Source organism: Triticum dicoccoides, chromosome 7A (genome assembly GCF_002162155.2).
Source record: "Triticum dicoccoides isolate Atlit2015 ecotype Zavitan chromosome 7A, WEW_v2.0, whole genome shotgun sequence".
In the NCBI taxonomy this organism is placed as follows: domain Eukaryota; kingdom Viridiplantae; phylum Streptophyta; class Magnoliopsida; order Poales; family Poaceae; genus Triticum; species Triticum dicoccoides.
Window position 1 is genome coordinate 1,784,014 of NC_041392.1, and position 18,539 is coordinate 1,802,552.

Here is an 18,539-nt window from a genome sequence, read left to right on the forward strand (position 1 = left end):
GATGCAAAGAGTCCAAACACACAAAGTTCACACCACAAGCCAAGAAAAAGTCTGAAACAAGGGATAAAGCTACAACTTCTTGTAAAACCTGTTCAAATTTGAGATGATGTACCAGGTAAGCAGAAGCATCTAGCAGCAACTCTGATGTTCTTGGTTTCTACTTCCAAATTAATTGGGTAATATTGTCTTAGTCTCCTCAAGAGAGAGGTTGTAGTGATCCGATGCCTCATCTTCATGCAACTCATTAACGAATAGAGAAAACACATAAATAATAATCTGCTACTGAAGCATCTAGAGACTAGCACTGCAAAAAATAATAATTGATAACATCAAAATGTAGCAGCAATACAAATATAGCAAGCATGTATATAACTGTAAAAGATGAGAGAAGCGCATGAAGTGTAGATAGTGCGACAGTGGCACAAAGGCATTTCCTTGGTTGATGTCAACCTTGCCAAAGAACGTCTATGCTTGCAGAAGGAAATATTTAACTAAGAATGCATTTCTAATGGAGTGCAGACAGAAATGATATATATAGTTCTAGTAAAGTTGGGCAGGACCAAATAATTAACACACCACTTTTAGAAGAGAACTTCAAAATGTACCACTAGCCAATTCAAGGTATACACAATGTGTAGCAACAGCACAACTAGTTGGCCTGTCATCTTCCTCCCATCACCACAAGAAAAAGGCCCGTACGCGAATGCGGAAAGTTTGTGCAAGAACCTCACATGTGTACCACTAGTTTGTGGTCTATCTGAAGCGCGCATCAGTTATCTGGCGCTGGGAGCGACAACTACCAAAATTAAGACACATTTGAATACTTATCTTTGAGAGGCAAGACAACATATGCATTTTTGGATGGCAACTTGGATGTTGTTACGGTAAGGCAAGGGACTGCAAATCCTTTATCCCCAGTTCAAATCTAGGTGTCGCCCGACCAACAAGTACTCATGACAATTCAATGCATATACTTGACCAGCAAGAGACTGCTGCTTAACCTAGAAATAAATTATACTACCAACTAAATAAGATAGTTATGCTGAGGCCGGGGTTAATCCTCCTTTTCTATAAAAAAAACTAAATATATAGTACTACTAATGTATCGGTTCATGCATCATAAAAGGGAGAAGGATATATTAGCATGCTGATGATATACGCACCGGGTAAATATTTACAGGTCCAGCGGCAACTCCCCATTTCCTGGGCCTTGGCTTGTTTAATCAAAGCTGGGCAGTCGGGAGAAAAATATACTGTTACCTTTCCAAAAGCCTAGACTAGGGTGGTTGGGATGTGTGCTCGCTGCTGTCTCCACGGCAGTTTCTACGGCTTCAACAATGCCATCGTTGCCATTTACAAAGCATTTGACAGTACGCAGGCAGGGGAGGTTCTCGATTCCAAAGCTCGGAGAGTCAGATTCATTTACGTGGCAAACAAGCTTGAGTTTTTCTAGCTTGGGCATGGATCCTGCGGCAAATATCAGAGCTACCGGGGATACACCATTTCCATCATAAATAAAAATCCTCAATGACCGGAACCCAACTTCACCACTTATTCTGAGCTTATTCCTTGACTCTGTTCTCTGCGTGAGGTGCAGAATGAGCAGAGTGGGTAAGGCCCCAAGCATGCATAGGTCATCCTGCTTGACTCCATCCACTTGAAGGATTAACTGTTGGAGGTTTTTGAGGGAGCTCAGCCATTTCGGAATCTGCGGGATGGCTAAAGAGCAGTTGATAAGTTTCTCGAGGGTAGGCAGGCACAAAGGTTCCTGTAAGAGGCCGCTCAAATCCATAATAGTCAGAGAGCGAAGGTTCTGGGTGCCTAGCTTACACAGGGAAGAGATGACCTCCCCAATCACATTTGTATGCCCAGTGTCAGAATTAACATTGAACCTAATGTGAAGGACCAGATTCCTCAAATTTTTCAGCTGGCCAAGGCTTGACAGAAAGTCTAATGATTGTCTGGAGACACTGACCAATTTCAACGTCTCCAATGCTTGCATGTTCGCAACACCATCAGGAAATTTAACACCAACATCAACAAGTAGATGTGATAATTTTCTGAGATTAACAATAGATGCAGGTAATTCCATTACATCAGTTTCTCTTAGGTCCAGGATCTCTAAGCACCCTAAACGTCCAATTTGTTCTGGGAGCTTTCTTATTCCTATATGTCTGAAGCTCAGGTACCTTAGCTGGAACAGCCTCACTATATTTTCAAGATTTTGTTCTCCCAATCGTTGGTAATCGTGTAAGTTGAGAACACGCAGATGTCTAAACTTCTCCAAAGAAGGCATTTCCACAAAAGATCCAGAGACTGATCGGACATGGGACAGATCCAAACCTGTCGTTGGTATTGTTGAATTTCCTTCCTTGACGCCTTGCAAAAATAATCGACGAATGACTTTGCTTTCTATCCCAGTTGTCGGAATGGGAGTACTAAGGAAAGTAATGAAGTTCTCTTCGGTGGACTTGGATATTATGAAATCAAGAATTATGTCATGAACTCGGCAGCCCTTCACTTTACCATATTCATTTGTCTCGACGGGTTGGATCAAACACCTATTGACGAGCTCGTTAAAACACCTTTCTCCTACCTCATGTGTTGTATATCCGTCTTCTTTTTGAATGAATCCTTCACCTATCCACCTCCTTATCAAATCATACTTCTCAATAAAAGAATCTTCCGAAAACATACTCACATATAAGAGACAAAGGTAACCCAGCACATTTTTTATGTTAGCCAACAAACCAGAAACAGCGATGATTGCCAAAGGTAACCCAGCACATTTTTTCAAGATTTGATCACATACTTCTTCAAGGTATGGTGGGCAATTTTCTTGGGAGTCGAATAGTCTTCTGTGAAATAGCTGTCTTGAATGCACCACTGTAAGAGGCCTTACCCCATAAATATTGCCACTGAAATATGAACTGCATGATTCGGCAACATCATTTCTACGAGTAGTGGTGATTATGATACTGCAAGAACTAGTCTTGGGGAATGCAAGCTTAATAACATTCCATGCAGCCACATTCCATATATCATCAACGACAACAAAATACCTGCACATGGATTCAAAGATGATGTCAACAGGTTTTAATATAAAGAGTGTACAGCAAGATAGACAAAAAAAAGAAACTTGAACACAGTGACATCATAAAAAATACTCCTATGTAAGAATGCTACAGGTGTTGAAAATCATTGTCAAAAATGGCGTGCGCTTTGGTGAAATAGGTGGTAGGCAGAGGAAAAATTAGAAACTTATGCCAAACCACTAGTAGAAAAGGGGGCAACGTCTAGGCCGGGTCAGCCCATTAGTCCCGGTTCAGTCTGGAACCGGGACCAATGGGGGCATTGGACCCGGTTCGTGAGCCCAGGGGGCCGGCCGGGCCACGTGGGCCATTGGTCCCGGTTCGTCTGGACCTTTTGGTCCCGGTTGGTGGGACGAACCGGGACCAATGGGCCTGGCTCCTGGCCCACCACCATTGGTCCCGGTTGGTGGGTTGAACCGGGACCAAAGGCTCCCCTTTAGTCCCGGTTCATGCCACCAACCGGGACCAATGAGGTGCTTATATATACCCTCGCCCGCGAGCAGAGCACTCCGGTGCTCTGTTTTTCTCTGGCCGGCGAGGGGAGGGGTTTGTGGTGCTCTAGCTCACCTCCTATGCACATGAGGTGTTCGATGAAATGCCCGAGCCACAGTAGTTAAGCTTTCTCCTCTCGAACCTCGACCTCAAAGCTCCATTTTCCTCGAGATTTGTCTAGATTTAGCGGTCCGTCACGCCCCACCCCCGTCTTCACCGTCGTCGATCACCCGCGCCGATCTCATCACCGACACCACCGTGGTGAGCCTCTTGTTCTTATCTTCTTTCTGAAAGGAAAAATATTGTTACTTGTATGTTTAGATAGATATTTGTATAATTTTCTTACTTTTATTATTGCATCTTATATAGTGCGATGGTTTTGGTATGCGCCCCCGTCGGCCCTCGTCTTGTCTATGATTCGGATGTGGTATATATATTATCTTTATAACTATTGGTTCATTTATTGTTTATGAAAATTATGCGGACCAACGTGATATAGATTTTATATATCTAGGATGTATGTGAACCGGAAATTCCAACCGACCCTATTGTTGAGAGGTTAAATTTAGTTGAAAAAGAAAACAGTTTCTTGAAGGAAAAAATAAAAAAAATTGAGGAGGAGAAGATGATATTGGAGTTGCATGTTGCGGATGTCGTCGATGATCACAAGATCAAGATGGATGCAATGCCCTTGAAGATTAGAAAGATTAGAAAATATGCCATTCATACCGAGGCTTGGTATCATTATGCCGTTGGATCAATTGTTACCTTGGTTGCGATTATGATCGCCTTTGTTTTTGCATTAAAATGTTTTACATAGTTTCAATGTATGTTTTAATTAATTAGATGCTCTGGAGAGCTATATGTTGTTAGATGAGAACTATGTATGTACTTTGGTTTTAATGTGATGATGAACTTCTATTAATTTGGACACTTAATTATATATAATGCACGCAGATGAACCGGCAATGGATGTACGGTGACAGACACACCTCCGAGTACATTAAGGGCGTGCATGAGTTTCTCGATGCGGCTGAGGCAAACAAGCAGAATGGTTTTATGTGTTGTCCATGCCCTGATTGTGGGAATACGAAGTCTTACTCTGACCGGAAAATCCTTCACACCCACCTGCTTTACAAGGGTTTCATGCCACACTATAATGTTTGGACGAGGCACGGAGAAATAGGGGTTATGATGGAAGACAATGAATAAGAAGAGTACGATGACAACTATGTGCCCCCTGAATACCGTGATGCTGCAACGGGGGGAGCTGGTGAAGATCAAGAGGAACCAGACGATGTGCCCAATGATGCTGCAACGGGTGAAACTGCTGAAGATCAAGAGGAACCAGACGATGTGCCCGATGATGATGATCTTCGCCGGGTCATTGTCGATGCAAGGACGCAATGCGAAAGTCAAAAGGAGAAGCTGAAGTTTGATCGCATGTTAGAGGATCACAAAAAAGGGTTGTACCCCAATTGTGAAGATGGCAAAACAAAGCTCGGTACCGTACTGGAATTGCTGCAGTGGAAGGCAGAGAATGCTGTGTCTGACAAAGGATTTGAGAAGCTACTGAAAATATTGAAGAAGAAGCTTCCAGAGGATAACGAATTGCCCGACAATACATACACAACAAAGAAGGTCGTATGCCCTCTAGGATTGGAGGTGGAGAAGATACATGCATGCCCTAATCACTGCATCCTATACCGCGGTGCATACAAGGATCTGAACGCATGCCCGATAGGCGGTGCATTGCGGTATAAGATCAGACGAGATGACCCTGGTGATGTTCACGGCGAGCCCCACAGGAAGAGGGTTCCTGCGAAGGTGATGTGGTATTCTCCTATAATACCACGGTTGAAACGTCTGTTCAAAAACGGAAAGCATGCCAAGTCGATGCGATGGCACAGTGAGGACCGTAACAAAGACGGGAAGTTAAGAGCACCCGCTGACGGGTCGCAGTGGAGAAAAATCGAGAGAAATTACTGGGATGAGTTTGCAAAGGACCCAAGGAACGTACGGTTTGCTTTAAGCGCGGATGGCATTAATCCTTTTGGGGAGCAGAGCAGCAATCACAGCACCTGGCCCGTGACTCTATGTATGTATAACCTTCCTCCTTGGATGTGCATGAAGCGGAAGTTCATTATGATGCCAGTTCTCATCCAAGGCCCTAAGCAACCCGGCAACGACATTGATGTGTACCTAAGGCCATTAGTTGAAGAACTTTTACAGCTGTGGAATGGAAACGGTGTACATACGTGGGATGAGCACAGATAAGAGGAATTTAACCTAAAGGCGTTGCTGTTCGTGACCATCAACGATTGGCCCGCTCTCAGTAACCTTTCAAGACAGACAAACAAAGGATATCACACATGCACACACTGTTTAGATGACATTGAAAGTATATACCTAGACAAATGCAGGAAGAATGTGTACCTGGGCCATCGTCGATTTCTTCCGACCAACCATCAATGTCGAAAGAAAGGCAAGCATTTCAAAGGCGAGGCAGATCACCGGAAGAAGCCCGCCATGCGTACCGGTGATCACGTACTTGCTATGATTAATGATTTACACGTAATCTTTGGAAAGGGTCCCGGCGCACTAGCTGTTCCGAATGACGCTGAGGGACACGCACGCATGTGGAAGAAGAAATCTATATTTTGGGACCTAGCCTACTGGAAAGACCTAGAGGTCCGCTCTTCAATCGACGTGATGCACGTGACGGAGAACCTTTGCGTGAACCTGCTAGGCTTCTTGGGCGTGTATGGAAAGACAAAATATACACCTGAGGCACGGGAGGACCAGCAACGTTTGCACGAAAAAGACGGCATGCCTCCGAAGCAGTATGAAGGTCCTGCCAGCTACGCTCTTATGAAAGAAGAGAAAGAAATCTTCTTCGAATGCCTGCTCAGTTGAAGGTCCCGACTGGCTTCTCGTCGAATATAAAGGGAATAATAAATATCCCAGAGAAAAAGTTCCAGAACCTAAAGTCTCATGACTACCATGTGATTATGACGCAACTGCTTCCGGTTGCATTGAGGGGGATTCTACCGGAAAACATCCGATTAGCCATTGTGAAGCTATGTGCATTCCTCAATGCAATCTCTCAGAAGGTGATCGATCCAGAAATCGTACCAAGGCTAAGGAGTGATGTGGCGCAATGTCTTGTCAGTTTCGAGCTAGTGTTCCCACCATCCTTCTTCAATATCATGACGCATGTCCTAGTTCATCTAGTCGACGAGATTGTCATTCTGGGGCCCGTATTTCTACACAATATGTTCCCCTTTGAGAGGTTCATGGGAGTCCTAAAGAAATATGTCCATAACCGCGCTAGGCCAGAAGGAAGCATCTCCATGGGCCATCAAACAGAGGATGTCATCGGGTTTTGTGTTGACTTCATTCCTGGCCTTAAGAAGATAGGTCTCCCTAAATCGCGGTATGAGGGGAGACTGACTGGAAAAGGCACGCTAGGAGCGGACTCAATAATATGCAGGGATGGGCATTCTTGGTCTCAAGCACACTACATAGTTCTACAGAACGCTACCTTGGTGACCCCGTATGTCGATAAACACAAGAACAGTCTGCGCACCAAACACCCGGAGCAGTGCGACGACTGGATTACATGTGAACACATTAGGACTTTCAGCAGTTGGTTGGAAGCACGTCTCAGAGGTGACAACACTGTTTGTGATGAGTTGTACTTGTTGTCCAGGGGACCATCTTTGACTGTATTGATTTACATAGGATACGAGATAAATGGGAATACATTTTACACGATTGACCAAGATCAAAAGAGCACCAACCAAAACAGTGGTGTCCGCTTTGATGCAACAACTGAGAAGGGAAAGGACACATATTATGGTTACATAGTGGACATATGGGAACTTGACTACGGACAAGATTTTAAGGTCCCTTTGTTTAAGTGCAAATGGGTCAATCTGTCAGGAGGCGGGGTACATGTAGACCCACAGTACGGAATGACAACAGTCGATCTGAAAAATCTTGGGTACACTGACGAACCGTTCGTCCTAGCCAATGATGTGGCACAGGTTATCTATGTGAAGGACATGTTGTTGGAAATATGCCCTAGAGGCAATAATAAATTGATTATTATCATATTTCCTTGTTCATGATAATCGTTTATTATCCATGCTATAATTGTATTGATAGGAAACTCAGATACATGTGTGGATACATAAACAACACCATGTCCCTAGTAAGCCTCTAGTTGGCTAGCTCGTTGATCAATAGATGGTTACGGTTTCCTGACCATGGACATTGGATGTCGTTGATAACGGGATCACATCATTAGGAGAATGATGTGATGGACAAGAGCCAATCGTATGCTAAAGCTTTTCTAATGTCAAGTATCATTTCCTTAGACCATGAGATTGTGAAACTCACGGATACCATAGGAGTGCTTTGGGTGTGCCAAACGTCACAACGTAACTGGGTGGCTATAAAGGTACACTACAGGTATCTCTGAAAGTGTCTGTTGGGTTGGCACGAATCGAGACTGGGATTTGTCACTGCGTGTAAACGGAGAGGTATCTCTGGGCCCACTCGGTAGGACATCATCATAATGTGCACAATGTGATCAAGGAGTTGATCACGGGATGATGTGTTACGGAACGAGTAAAGAGACTTACCGGTAACGAGATTGAACAAGGTATCGGGATACCGACGATCGAATCTCGGGCAAGTATCGTACCGATAGACAAAGGGAATTGTATACGGGATTGATTAAGTCCTTGACATCGCGGTTCATCCGATGAGATCATCGTGGAACATGTGGGAGCCAACATGGGTATCCAGATCCCGCTGTTGGTTATTGACCGGAGAACGTCTCCGTCATGTCTGCATGGTTCCCGAACCCGTAGGGTCTACACACTTAAGGTTCGATGATGCTAGGGTTATAAAGGAAGTTTGTATGTGGTTATCGAATGTTGTTCGAAGTCCCAGATGAGATCCCGGACGCCACGAGGAGTTCCAGAATGGTCCGGAGGTAAAGATTTATATATAGGAAGTCCTATTTCGGCCATCGGGACAAGTTTCGGGGTCATCAGTATTGTACCGGGACCACCGGAACGGTCCCGGGGGTCCACCGGGTGGGGCCACCTGCCCCGGGGGGCACATGGGCTGTAGGGGGTGCGCCTTGGCCTACATGGGCCAAGGGGCACCAGCCCCAAGAGGCCCATGCGCCTAGGGTTTCAAGAAGGAAGAGTCCAACAAGGGGAAGGCACCCCCTAGGTGCCTTGGGGGGGAGGGAATCCTCCCTTGGCCGCCGCCAACCCTAGGAGATTGGATCTCCTAGGGCCGGCACCTCCCCCTTGGGCTCCCTATATATAGTGGGGAAGGAGGGTCTCTCAAGACACACCTTTGCCTTTGGTGCAGCCCTTCCCCTCTCCCAAGTCCTTCTCCTCTCCCGTGGTGCTTGGCGAAGCCCTGCAGGATTGCCACGCTCCTCCACCACCACCACGCCATTGTGTTGTTGCTGGATGGAGTCTTCCTCAACCTCTCCCTCTCTCCTTGCTGGATCAAGGCATGGGAGACATCGTCGGGCTGTACGTGTGTTGAACGCGGAGGTGCCGTCCGTTCGGCACTAGGATCTCCGGTGATTTGGATCACGACGAGTACGACTCCATCAACCCCGTTCACTTGAACGCTTCCGCTTAGCGATCTACAAGGGTATGTAGATGCACTCTCCTTCTCCTCGTTGCTGGTTTCTCCATAGATAGATCTTGGTGACACGTAGGAAATTTTTTAATTTCTGCTACGTTCCCCATCAGTGGCATCATGAGCTAGGTCTATTGCGTAGATTCTATGCACGAGTAGAACACAAAGTAGTTGTGGGCGTTGATTTTGTTCAATATGCTTACCGTTACTAGTCCAATCTTGTTTCGACGGTATTGTGGGATGAAGCGGCCCAGACCAACCTTACATGTACTCTTACGTGAGACCGGTTCCACCGACTGACATGCACTAGTTGCATAAGGTGGCTGGCGGGTGTCTGTCTCTCCCACTTTAGTCGGAACGGATTCGATGAAAAGGGTCCTTATGAAGGGTAAATAGCAATTGGCATATCACGTTGTGGTTTTTGCGTAGGTAAGAAACGTTCTTGCTAGAAACCCATAGCAGCCACGTAAAACATGCAAACAACAATTAGAGGACGTCTAACTTGTTTTTGCAGGGTATGCTATGTGATGTGATATGGCCAAAGGATGTGATGAATGATATATGTGATGTATGAGATTGATCATGTTCTTGTAATAGGAATCACGACTTGCATGTCGATGAGTATGACAACCGGCAGGAGCCATAGAAGTTGTCTTTATTTATTTATGACCTGCGTGTCAACTTAAACGTCATGTAATTACTTTACTTTATTACTAAAGCGTTAGCCATAGTAGTAGAAGTAATAGATGACGAGACAACTTCAAGAAGACACGATGATGGAGATCATGGTATCATGCCGGTGACGATGATGATCATGGAGCCCCGAAGATGGAGATCAAAAGGAGCAATATGATATTGGCCATATCATGTCACTATTTGATTGCATGTGATGTTTATCATGTTTATACATCTTATTTGCTTAGAACGACGGTAGTAAATAAGATGATCCCTCTTTAAAATTTCAAGAAAGTGTTCCCCCTAACTGTGCACCGTTGCGACAGTTCGTTGTTTCGAAGCACCACGTGATGATCGGGTGTTAGATTCTTACGTTCACATACAACGGGTGTAAGCCAGATTTACACACGCGAAACACTTAGGTTGACTTGACGAGCCTAGCATGTGTACAGACATGGCCTCGGAACACAGAAGACCGAAAGATCGAGCATGAGTCGTATAGAAGATACGATCAACATGAAGATGTTCACCGACGTTGACTAGTCCGTCTCACGTGATGATCGGACACGGCCTAGTTGACTCGGATCATGTAATCACTTAGGTGACTAGAGGGATGTCTATCTGAGTGGGAGTTCATAAGATGAACTTAATTATCCTGAACATAGTCAAAAGGTCTTCGCAAATTATGTCGTAGCTCGCGCTTCAGTTCTACTGTTTAGATATGTTCCTAGAGAAAATTTAGTTGAAAGTTGATAGTAGCAATTATACGGACTAGGTCCGTAAACTGAGGATTGTCCTCATTGCTTCATAGAAGGCTTATGTCCTTAATGCACCGCTCAGTGTGCTGAACCTCGAACGTTGTCTGTGGATGTTGCGAACATCTGACATACACGTTTTGATAACTACATGATAGTTCAGTGCGTAATGCTAAATGGTTTAGAATTGAGGCACCAAAGACGTTTTGAAACGTCGGGAAACATATGAGATGTTTTGAGGGCTGAAATTGGGATTTCAGGCACGAGCCCACGTCAAGAGGTATAAGACCTCCGACGATTTTCTTAGCCTACAAACTAAGGGAGAAAAGCTCAATTGTTGAGCTTGTGCTCAGATTGTCTGAGTACAACAATCATTTGAATCGAGTGGGAGTTGATCTTCCAGATGAGATAGTGATGTTTCTCCGAAGTCATTACCACCAAGCTGCTAGAGCTTCGTGATGAACTATAATGTATCGGGGACACATATGATGATCCTTGAGATATTCGCGATGTTTGACACCAAAGTAGAAATCAAGAAGGAGCATCAATTGTTCATGGTTGGTGAAACCACTAGTTTCAAGAAGGGCAAGGGCAAGAAGGGATACTTCATGAAACGGCAATTCAGATGCTGCTCTAGTGAAGAAACCCAAGGTTGAACCCAAACCCGAGACTAAGTGCTTCTGTAATAAAGGGGAATAGCCACTGGAGCAGAATTACCCTAGATACTTGGTAGATCGGAAGGCTGGCAAGGTCGATAGAAGTATATTGGATATACATTGTGTACTTTACTAGTACTCCTAGTAGCACCAGGGTATTAGATACCGGTTCGGTTGCTAAGTGTTAGTAACTCGAAATAAAAGCTACGGAATAAATGGAGACTAGCTAAAGGTGAGTTGACGATATGTGTTGGAAGTATTTCCAATGTTGATATGATCAAGCATCGCACGCTCCCTCTACCATCGAGATTGGTGTTTGCGTTGAGCATAGACATGATTGGATTATGTCTATCGCAACACGGTTATTCATTTAAGGAGAATAATGGTTACTCTGTTTATTTGAATAATACCTCCAATGGTCTTACACCTAAAATGAATGGTTTATTGAATCTCGATCGTAGTGATACACATGTTCATGCCAAAAGATATAAGATAGTAATGATAGTACCACCTACTTGTGGCACTGCCACTTAAGTCATATCGGTATAAAACGCATGAAGAAGCTCCATGTTGATGGATCTTTGGGCTCACTCATTTTTGAAAGGATTGAGACATGCGAACCATGTTTGTTGGAAGATATGCATGAAGAAAATCTATATAGATGGACCGTTTGGACTCACTTGATTTTTTGAATCACTTGAGACATGCAAATCATACCACATGGGCAAGATGACTGAAAGCCTCGGTTTCAGTAAAATGGAACTGGAAAGCAACTTGTTGGAAGTAATACATTTTGATGTGTGCAGTCCAATGAGTGCTGAGGCGTGTAGTGGATATCGTTATGTTATTACTTCACAGATGATTTGAGTAGATGTTGAGTATATTTACTTGATGAATCACGAGTCTGAATTATTGAAAGGTTCAAGTAATTTCAGGGTGAAGTTGAAAGATCGTCGTGACAAGAGGATAAAGTATCTATGATATGATCATAGAGATAAATATCTGAATTACGAGTTTGGCACAGAATTAAGACATTGTGGAAATTGTTTCACAACTGATACAGCCTGGAACACCATAGTGTGATGGTGTGTCCGAACATCATAACTGCACCCTATTGGATATGATGCATACCATGATGTCTCTTATCGAATTACCACAATAGTTTATGGGTTAGGCATTAGAGACAACCACATTCACTTTAAAAGGGGCACCACGTAATTCTGATGAGATGACACCGTATGAACTATGGTTTAAAGAAACCTAAGCTGTTATTACTTAAAAGTTTGGGGCTGCGACGCTTATGTGAAAAAGTTTCAGGCTGATAAGCTCAAACCCAAAGCGGGTGAATGCATCTTCATAGGACACCCAAAACAGTTGGGTATACCTCCTGTCTCAGATTCGAAAGCAATAAGGGATTGTGTCTAGAATCGGGTCCTTTCTCAAGGAAAAGTTTCTCTCGAAAGAATTGAGTGGGAGGATGGTGGAGACTTGATGAGGTTATTGAACCGTTACTTCAACTAGTGTATAGCAGGGCACAAAGAGTTTTTCCTGTGGCACCTACACCAATTGAAGTGGAAGCTTATGATAGTGATCATGAAACTTCAGATCAAGTCACTACCAAACCTCGTAGGATGACAAGGATGCGTACTACTTCAGAGTGGTATGTAGTCCTGTCTTGGAAGTCATGTTGCTAGACAACAATGAACCTACGAGCTATGGAGAAGCGATGGTGGGCCTAGATTCCGATAAATGGCCCGAGGCCATAAAATCTGAGAGAGGATCCATATATGAAAACAAAGTGTAGACTTTGGAAGAACTACTTGATGGTCGTAAGGCTGTTAGGTACATATGGATTTTAAAAGGAAGACGGACAATGATGGTAAATGTCACCATTAAGAAAGCTCGACTTGTCGTTAAGAAGTTTCCCCACAAGTTCAAGGAGTTGACTACGATGAGACTTTCTCACTCATAGCGATGCTAAGAGTCTGTTGGAATTATATTAGCAACTACTGCATTATTTATGAAATCTTGCAGATAGGATGTCAAAGCATTGTTTCCTCGACGTTTTTCTTGAGGAAAGGTTGTATGTGATACAACCGGAAGGTTTTGTCAATCCTGAAAGACGCTAATAAGTATGCAAAGCTCCAGCAATCCTTCTAAGGACTGGAGTAAGCATCTCGGAGTTGGAATGTATGCTTTGATGAGATGATCAAAGATTTTGGTGTATACAAAGTTTATGAGAAACTTGTATTTCCAAGGAAGTGAGTGGGAGCACTATAGAATTTCTGATGAGTATATGTTGTTGACATATTGTTGATCAGAAATGACGTAGAATTTCTGGAAAGCATATATGGTTATTTGGAAAGTGTTTTTCAATGGAAAGCCTGGACTAAGCTACTTGAACATTGAGCATCAAGATCTATAAGGATAGATCAAAACGCTTAATGGTACTTTCAAATGAGCACATACCTTGACATGATCTTGAAGGTGTTCAAGATGGATCAGTCAAAGAAGGAGTTCTTTCCTGAGTTGCAAGGTGTGAAGTTAAGACTTAAAGCTCGACCATGGCAGAATAGAGAGAAAGGACGAAGGTCGTCCCCTATGCTTTAGACGTAGGCTCTACAGTATGCTATGCTGTGTACGGCACCTGAAGGGTGCCTTGCCATGAGTCAGTCAAGGGGTACAAAAGTGATCCAAGAATGGATCACAAGACAGCGGTCAAAGTTATCCTTAGTAACTAGTGGACTAAGGAATTTTCTCGATTATGGAGGTGGTAAAAGAGTTCGTCGTAAAGGGTTACGTCGATGCAAGCTTAACACCTATCCGGATAGCTCTGAGTAGAGATACCGGATACGTATAATGGAGCAACAATTTAGAATAGCTCCAACTAGAACAGCTATTTGGAATAGCTCCAAATAGAACGTGGTAGCTACATCTAGGAGATGACATAGAGATTTGTAAAGCACACACAGATCTGAAAGGTTTAGACCCGTTGACTAAAGCCTCTCTCACAAGCAACATGATCAAACCCAGAACTCATTGAGTGCTAATCACATAGTGATGTGAACTAGATTATTGACTCTAGTAAACTCTTTGGATGTTGGTTACATGACGATGTGACCTGTGAGTGTTAATCACACGGCGATGTGAACTAGATTATTGACTCTAGTGCAAGTGGGAGACTATTGGAAATATGCCCTAGAGGCAATAATAAATTGATTATTATCATATTTCCTTGTTCATGATAATCGTTTATTATCCATGCTATATTTGTATTGATAGGAAACTCAGATACATGTGTGGATACATAAACAACACCATGTCCCTAGTAAGCCTCTAGTTGGCTAGCTCGTTGATCAATAGATGGTTACGGTTTCCTGACCATGGACATTGGATGTCGTTGATAACGGGATCACATCATTAGGAGAATGATGTGATGGACAAGACCCAATCCTAAGCATAGCACAAGATCGTGTAGTTCGTATGCTAAAGCTTTTCTAATGTCAAGTATCATTTCCTTAGACCATGAGATTGTGAAACTCCCGGATACCGTAGGAGTGCTTTGGGTGTGCCAAACGTCACAACGTAACTGGGTGGCTATAAAGGTACACTACAGGTATCTCTGAAAGTGTCTGTTGGGTTGGCACGAATCGAGACTGGGATTTGTCACTCCGTGTAAACGAAGAGGTATCTCTGGGCCCACTCGGTAGGACATCATCATAATGTGCACAATGTGATCAAGGAGTTGATCACGGGATGATGTGTTACGGAACGAGTAAAGAGACTTGCCGGTAACGAGATTGAACAAGGTATCGGGATACCGACGATCGAATCTCGGGCAAGTATCGTACCGATAGACAAAGGGAATTGTATACGGGATTGATTAAGTCCTTGACATCGCGGTTCATTCGATGAGATCATCGTGGAACATGTGGGAGCCAACATGGGTATCCAGATCCCACTGTTGGTTATTGACCGGAGAATGTCTCCGTCATGTCTGCATGGTTCCCGAACCCGTAGGGTCTACACACTTAAGGTTCGATGACGCTAGGGTTATAAAGGAAGTTTGTATGTGGTTACCGAACGTTGTTGTTCGGAGTCCCGGATGAGATCCCGGACGTCACGAGGAGTCCCGGAATGGTTCGGAGATAAATATTTATATATAGGAAGTCCTATTTCGGCCATCGGGACAAGTTTCGGGGTCATCGGTATTGTACCGGGACCACCAGAAGGGTCCCGGGGGTCCACCGGGTGGGGCCACCTGCCCCGGGGGGCACATGGGCTGTAGGGGGTGCGCCTTGGCCTACATGGGCCAAGGGGCACCAGCCCCAAGAGGCCCATGCGCCTAGGGTTTCAAGAAGGAAGAGTCCAACAAGGGGAAGGCACCCCCTAGGTGCCTTGGGGGGGAGGGAATCCTCCCTTGGCCGCCGCCCCCCCTAGGAGATTGGATCTCCTAGGGCCGGCGCCGCCCCCTTGGGCTCCCTATATATAGTGGGGAAGGAGGGCCTCTCAAGACACACCTTTGCCTTTGGTGCAGCCCTTCCCCTCTCCCAAGTCCTTCTCCTCTCCCGTGGTGCTTGGCGAAGCCCTGCAGGATTGCCACGCTCCTCCACCACCACCACGCCGTTGTGCTGTTGCTGGATGGAGTCTTCCTCAACCTCTCCCTCTCTCCTTGCTGGATCAAGGCGTGGGAGACATCGTCAGGCTGTACGTGTGTTGAACGCGGAGGTGCCGTCCGTTCGGCACTAGGATCTCCGGTGATTTGGATCACGACGAGTACGACTCTATCAACCCCGTTCACTTGAACGCTTCCGCTTAGCGATCTACAAGGGTATGTAGATGCACTCTCCTTCCCCTCGTTGATGGTTTCTCCATAGATAGATCTTGGTGACACGTAGGAAAATTTTGAATTTCTGCTACGTTCCCCATCACATGTCTACCAGACCGAGAAAAAGAAAAGATAAGGAAACGAATACATCATACGATGAGCCAAAGCGCCACATAGTTCTTTCAGGAAAAAGGGACATCCTGGGAGTGGAGGGCAAGACAGACATGTCTGAAGATTATGAAAAGTTTCATGAAATTCCTCCCTTCAATGTCAAGGCTGACCCAAGCATCCTGATAAACGATGAAGATTATTCATGGTTATGGCGCAATAAGCAAATGACACAAGCAAAGAAAAAGTGAAGATTTTATCCCGCAACTATTATGATGATACCATGCCAAATTTTTAACACGAGTATGCTATGCCAACTTTTTCAGAGTTCATTTGAAAACTATGAATTTATGTCGAATTTTCTCTATAGGTGCATCTATGTTCATTTTTTTAGTAAAGTTAATCACAAACTTGTGATCCACACAAATTTCAAAGAATTCAAATTTTAACTATTAAAATTTGAAAACTAATGGCACTAACAGAAAGTTTATATTTTTTCTAAAACTAATGGCACTAACAGAAAGTTTATAATTTTGCTGACCTAAAAGCAAAAAGAATTAAAAAATAAAGCAAGAAACAAAATAAAATAAATAAAGCAACAAAGAAAACAAAAAAACTAAAAAAGTGTTTTCAAATTTGAAAACTAATGGCACTAACAGAAAGTTTATAATTTTTCTAAAACTAAAAGCAAAAAGAATTAAAAAATAAAGCAAGAAACAAAAGGAAATAAATAATGCAGAAAACAAAACAAAAAAACTGAAGGGTTGGCCCTCGTTGCACCCGTAGTTTAGTCCCACCTCGCCAACCGAAGGGCGCCCACACCTGTTTATAAACCCGTCCCTCTCTGCGTTGTTGAGCTCCTCTCAAGGTGAAAATAGAAGCACCTATAGAGGAAATTGGACCTAAATTCATAATGAATTTCTCTGAAATTCATAGAAATTGATTATGAATTTAGGTTTAATTTTCTCTATAAGTGCATCTATGTTCACTAACAGAGAAGTTTATAATTTTTGTGACCTAAAAGAAAAAAGAAATCACTAAAAAACTATAATTATTTAGTTCTAAGTAGAAATGAAAAAATAAATAGCAAAAAAAGCCTATAATATTTGTTATGACTAATTAAAATTACCAAATTGAGTATAATAATAAAACACAGTAATATTAAATAGCAGGAAAAAGATTGACTCAAAAATCAATTTTTATAGTAAAGTTATTCATAAACTAGTGATTCACCCAAATTTAATCTAGTCAAATTTTAAAACTAATGGCACTAACAGAAAGCAAAAATATTTAAAAAATAAAGCAAGAAACAAAAGAAAATAAATAATGCAGAAAACAAAACAAAAAAACTGGAAAAAATTAAATATAGCAACAATAAGTATTTTGTTGTAAGTAGAAACAAATAAACAAAAAAAACAAAAAAAGTGCCACCTACTGGGCACCGACGTCCTGAATACGACTAGAAACCCTACCATGGGCCAGGACTCAGGCCTGCGGGAGGCCCAGTAGGCCCACATGCACATATTGCAAGGTTAGGCCCGAAAGCCTGCTTTAGAGAGGAGCTCGAGAGGGAAGGCGCACCGCACCTTATAAACAGGTGCGGCTCCCTCTCAACTAGCGAGGTGGGACTAAACATTTGGGCACGGGGCAGCACAACGCCTTTGGTCCCGGTTGGTGGCACCAACCGAGACTAAAGGGTGGCATTGGTCCCGGTTCGTGGCACAAACCGGGACTAATGCCCCCCTTTAGTCCCGGTTGGTGCCACCAACCGGGACCAAAGGCCGCCGCTTCCCTCCCTTTGGGCTGCTGAAAAGGGACCTTTGGTCCCGGTTGGTGGCACCAACCGAGGCTAAAGGGTGGCATTGGTCCCGGTTGATGCCACGAACCGGGACCAAAGCCTTTTCTATATGAGCAAACACTTAGCAGTTTTCGACCAAATCACACACTTCTCCCCCGACGCCCCCTGCTCCTCCTCGTCGTCGTCGCCGTCGCCGCCCGACGCCCTTGCTCCTCCTCGTCGCCATCGCCACCGACGCCGTCAGGCTGCTCACCTTCGCCGTCGCTGCCGCCACCGACGTCGTCAGGCTGATCGCCTTCGCCGTCGCCGCCGCCCTCTCGGGGCATTAGTAACAATTTTAGAAAAGTTTATACATGAAAACGTTACAATTTTAGAAAAAGAAGGATAGGAAAGAAGAAAATAAGAAGAGGAAAGAAAGAAGAAGAGGAGAGGAAAAGAAGAGGAGAAATAAGTAAGAAG

General features: G+C 43.9%; 1 protein-coding gene across 1 annotated transcript in view; it reads right to left on the reverse strand.

Moving 5' to 3' along the window:
• Positions 1 to 1,219: 1,219 nt before the first annotated feature.
• Positions 1,220 to 18,539, reverse strand: part of LOC119329817 (disease resistance protein RGA5-like) — a 41,128-nt gene continuing 23,808 nt past the window's right edge. The window contains exon 2 of the mRNA XM_037602912.1: positions 1,220 to 3,062. Coding sequence (XP_037458809.1) covers positions 1,220 to 3,062 — 1,843 coding nt within the window. The remainder of the gene's footprint in view (positions 3,063 to 18,539) is intronic.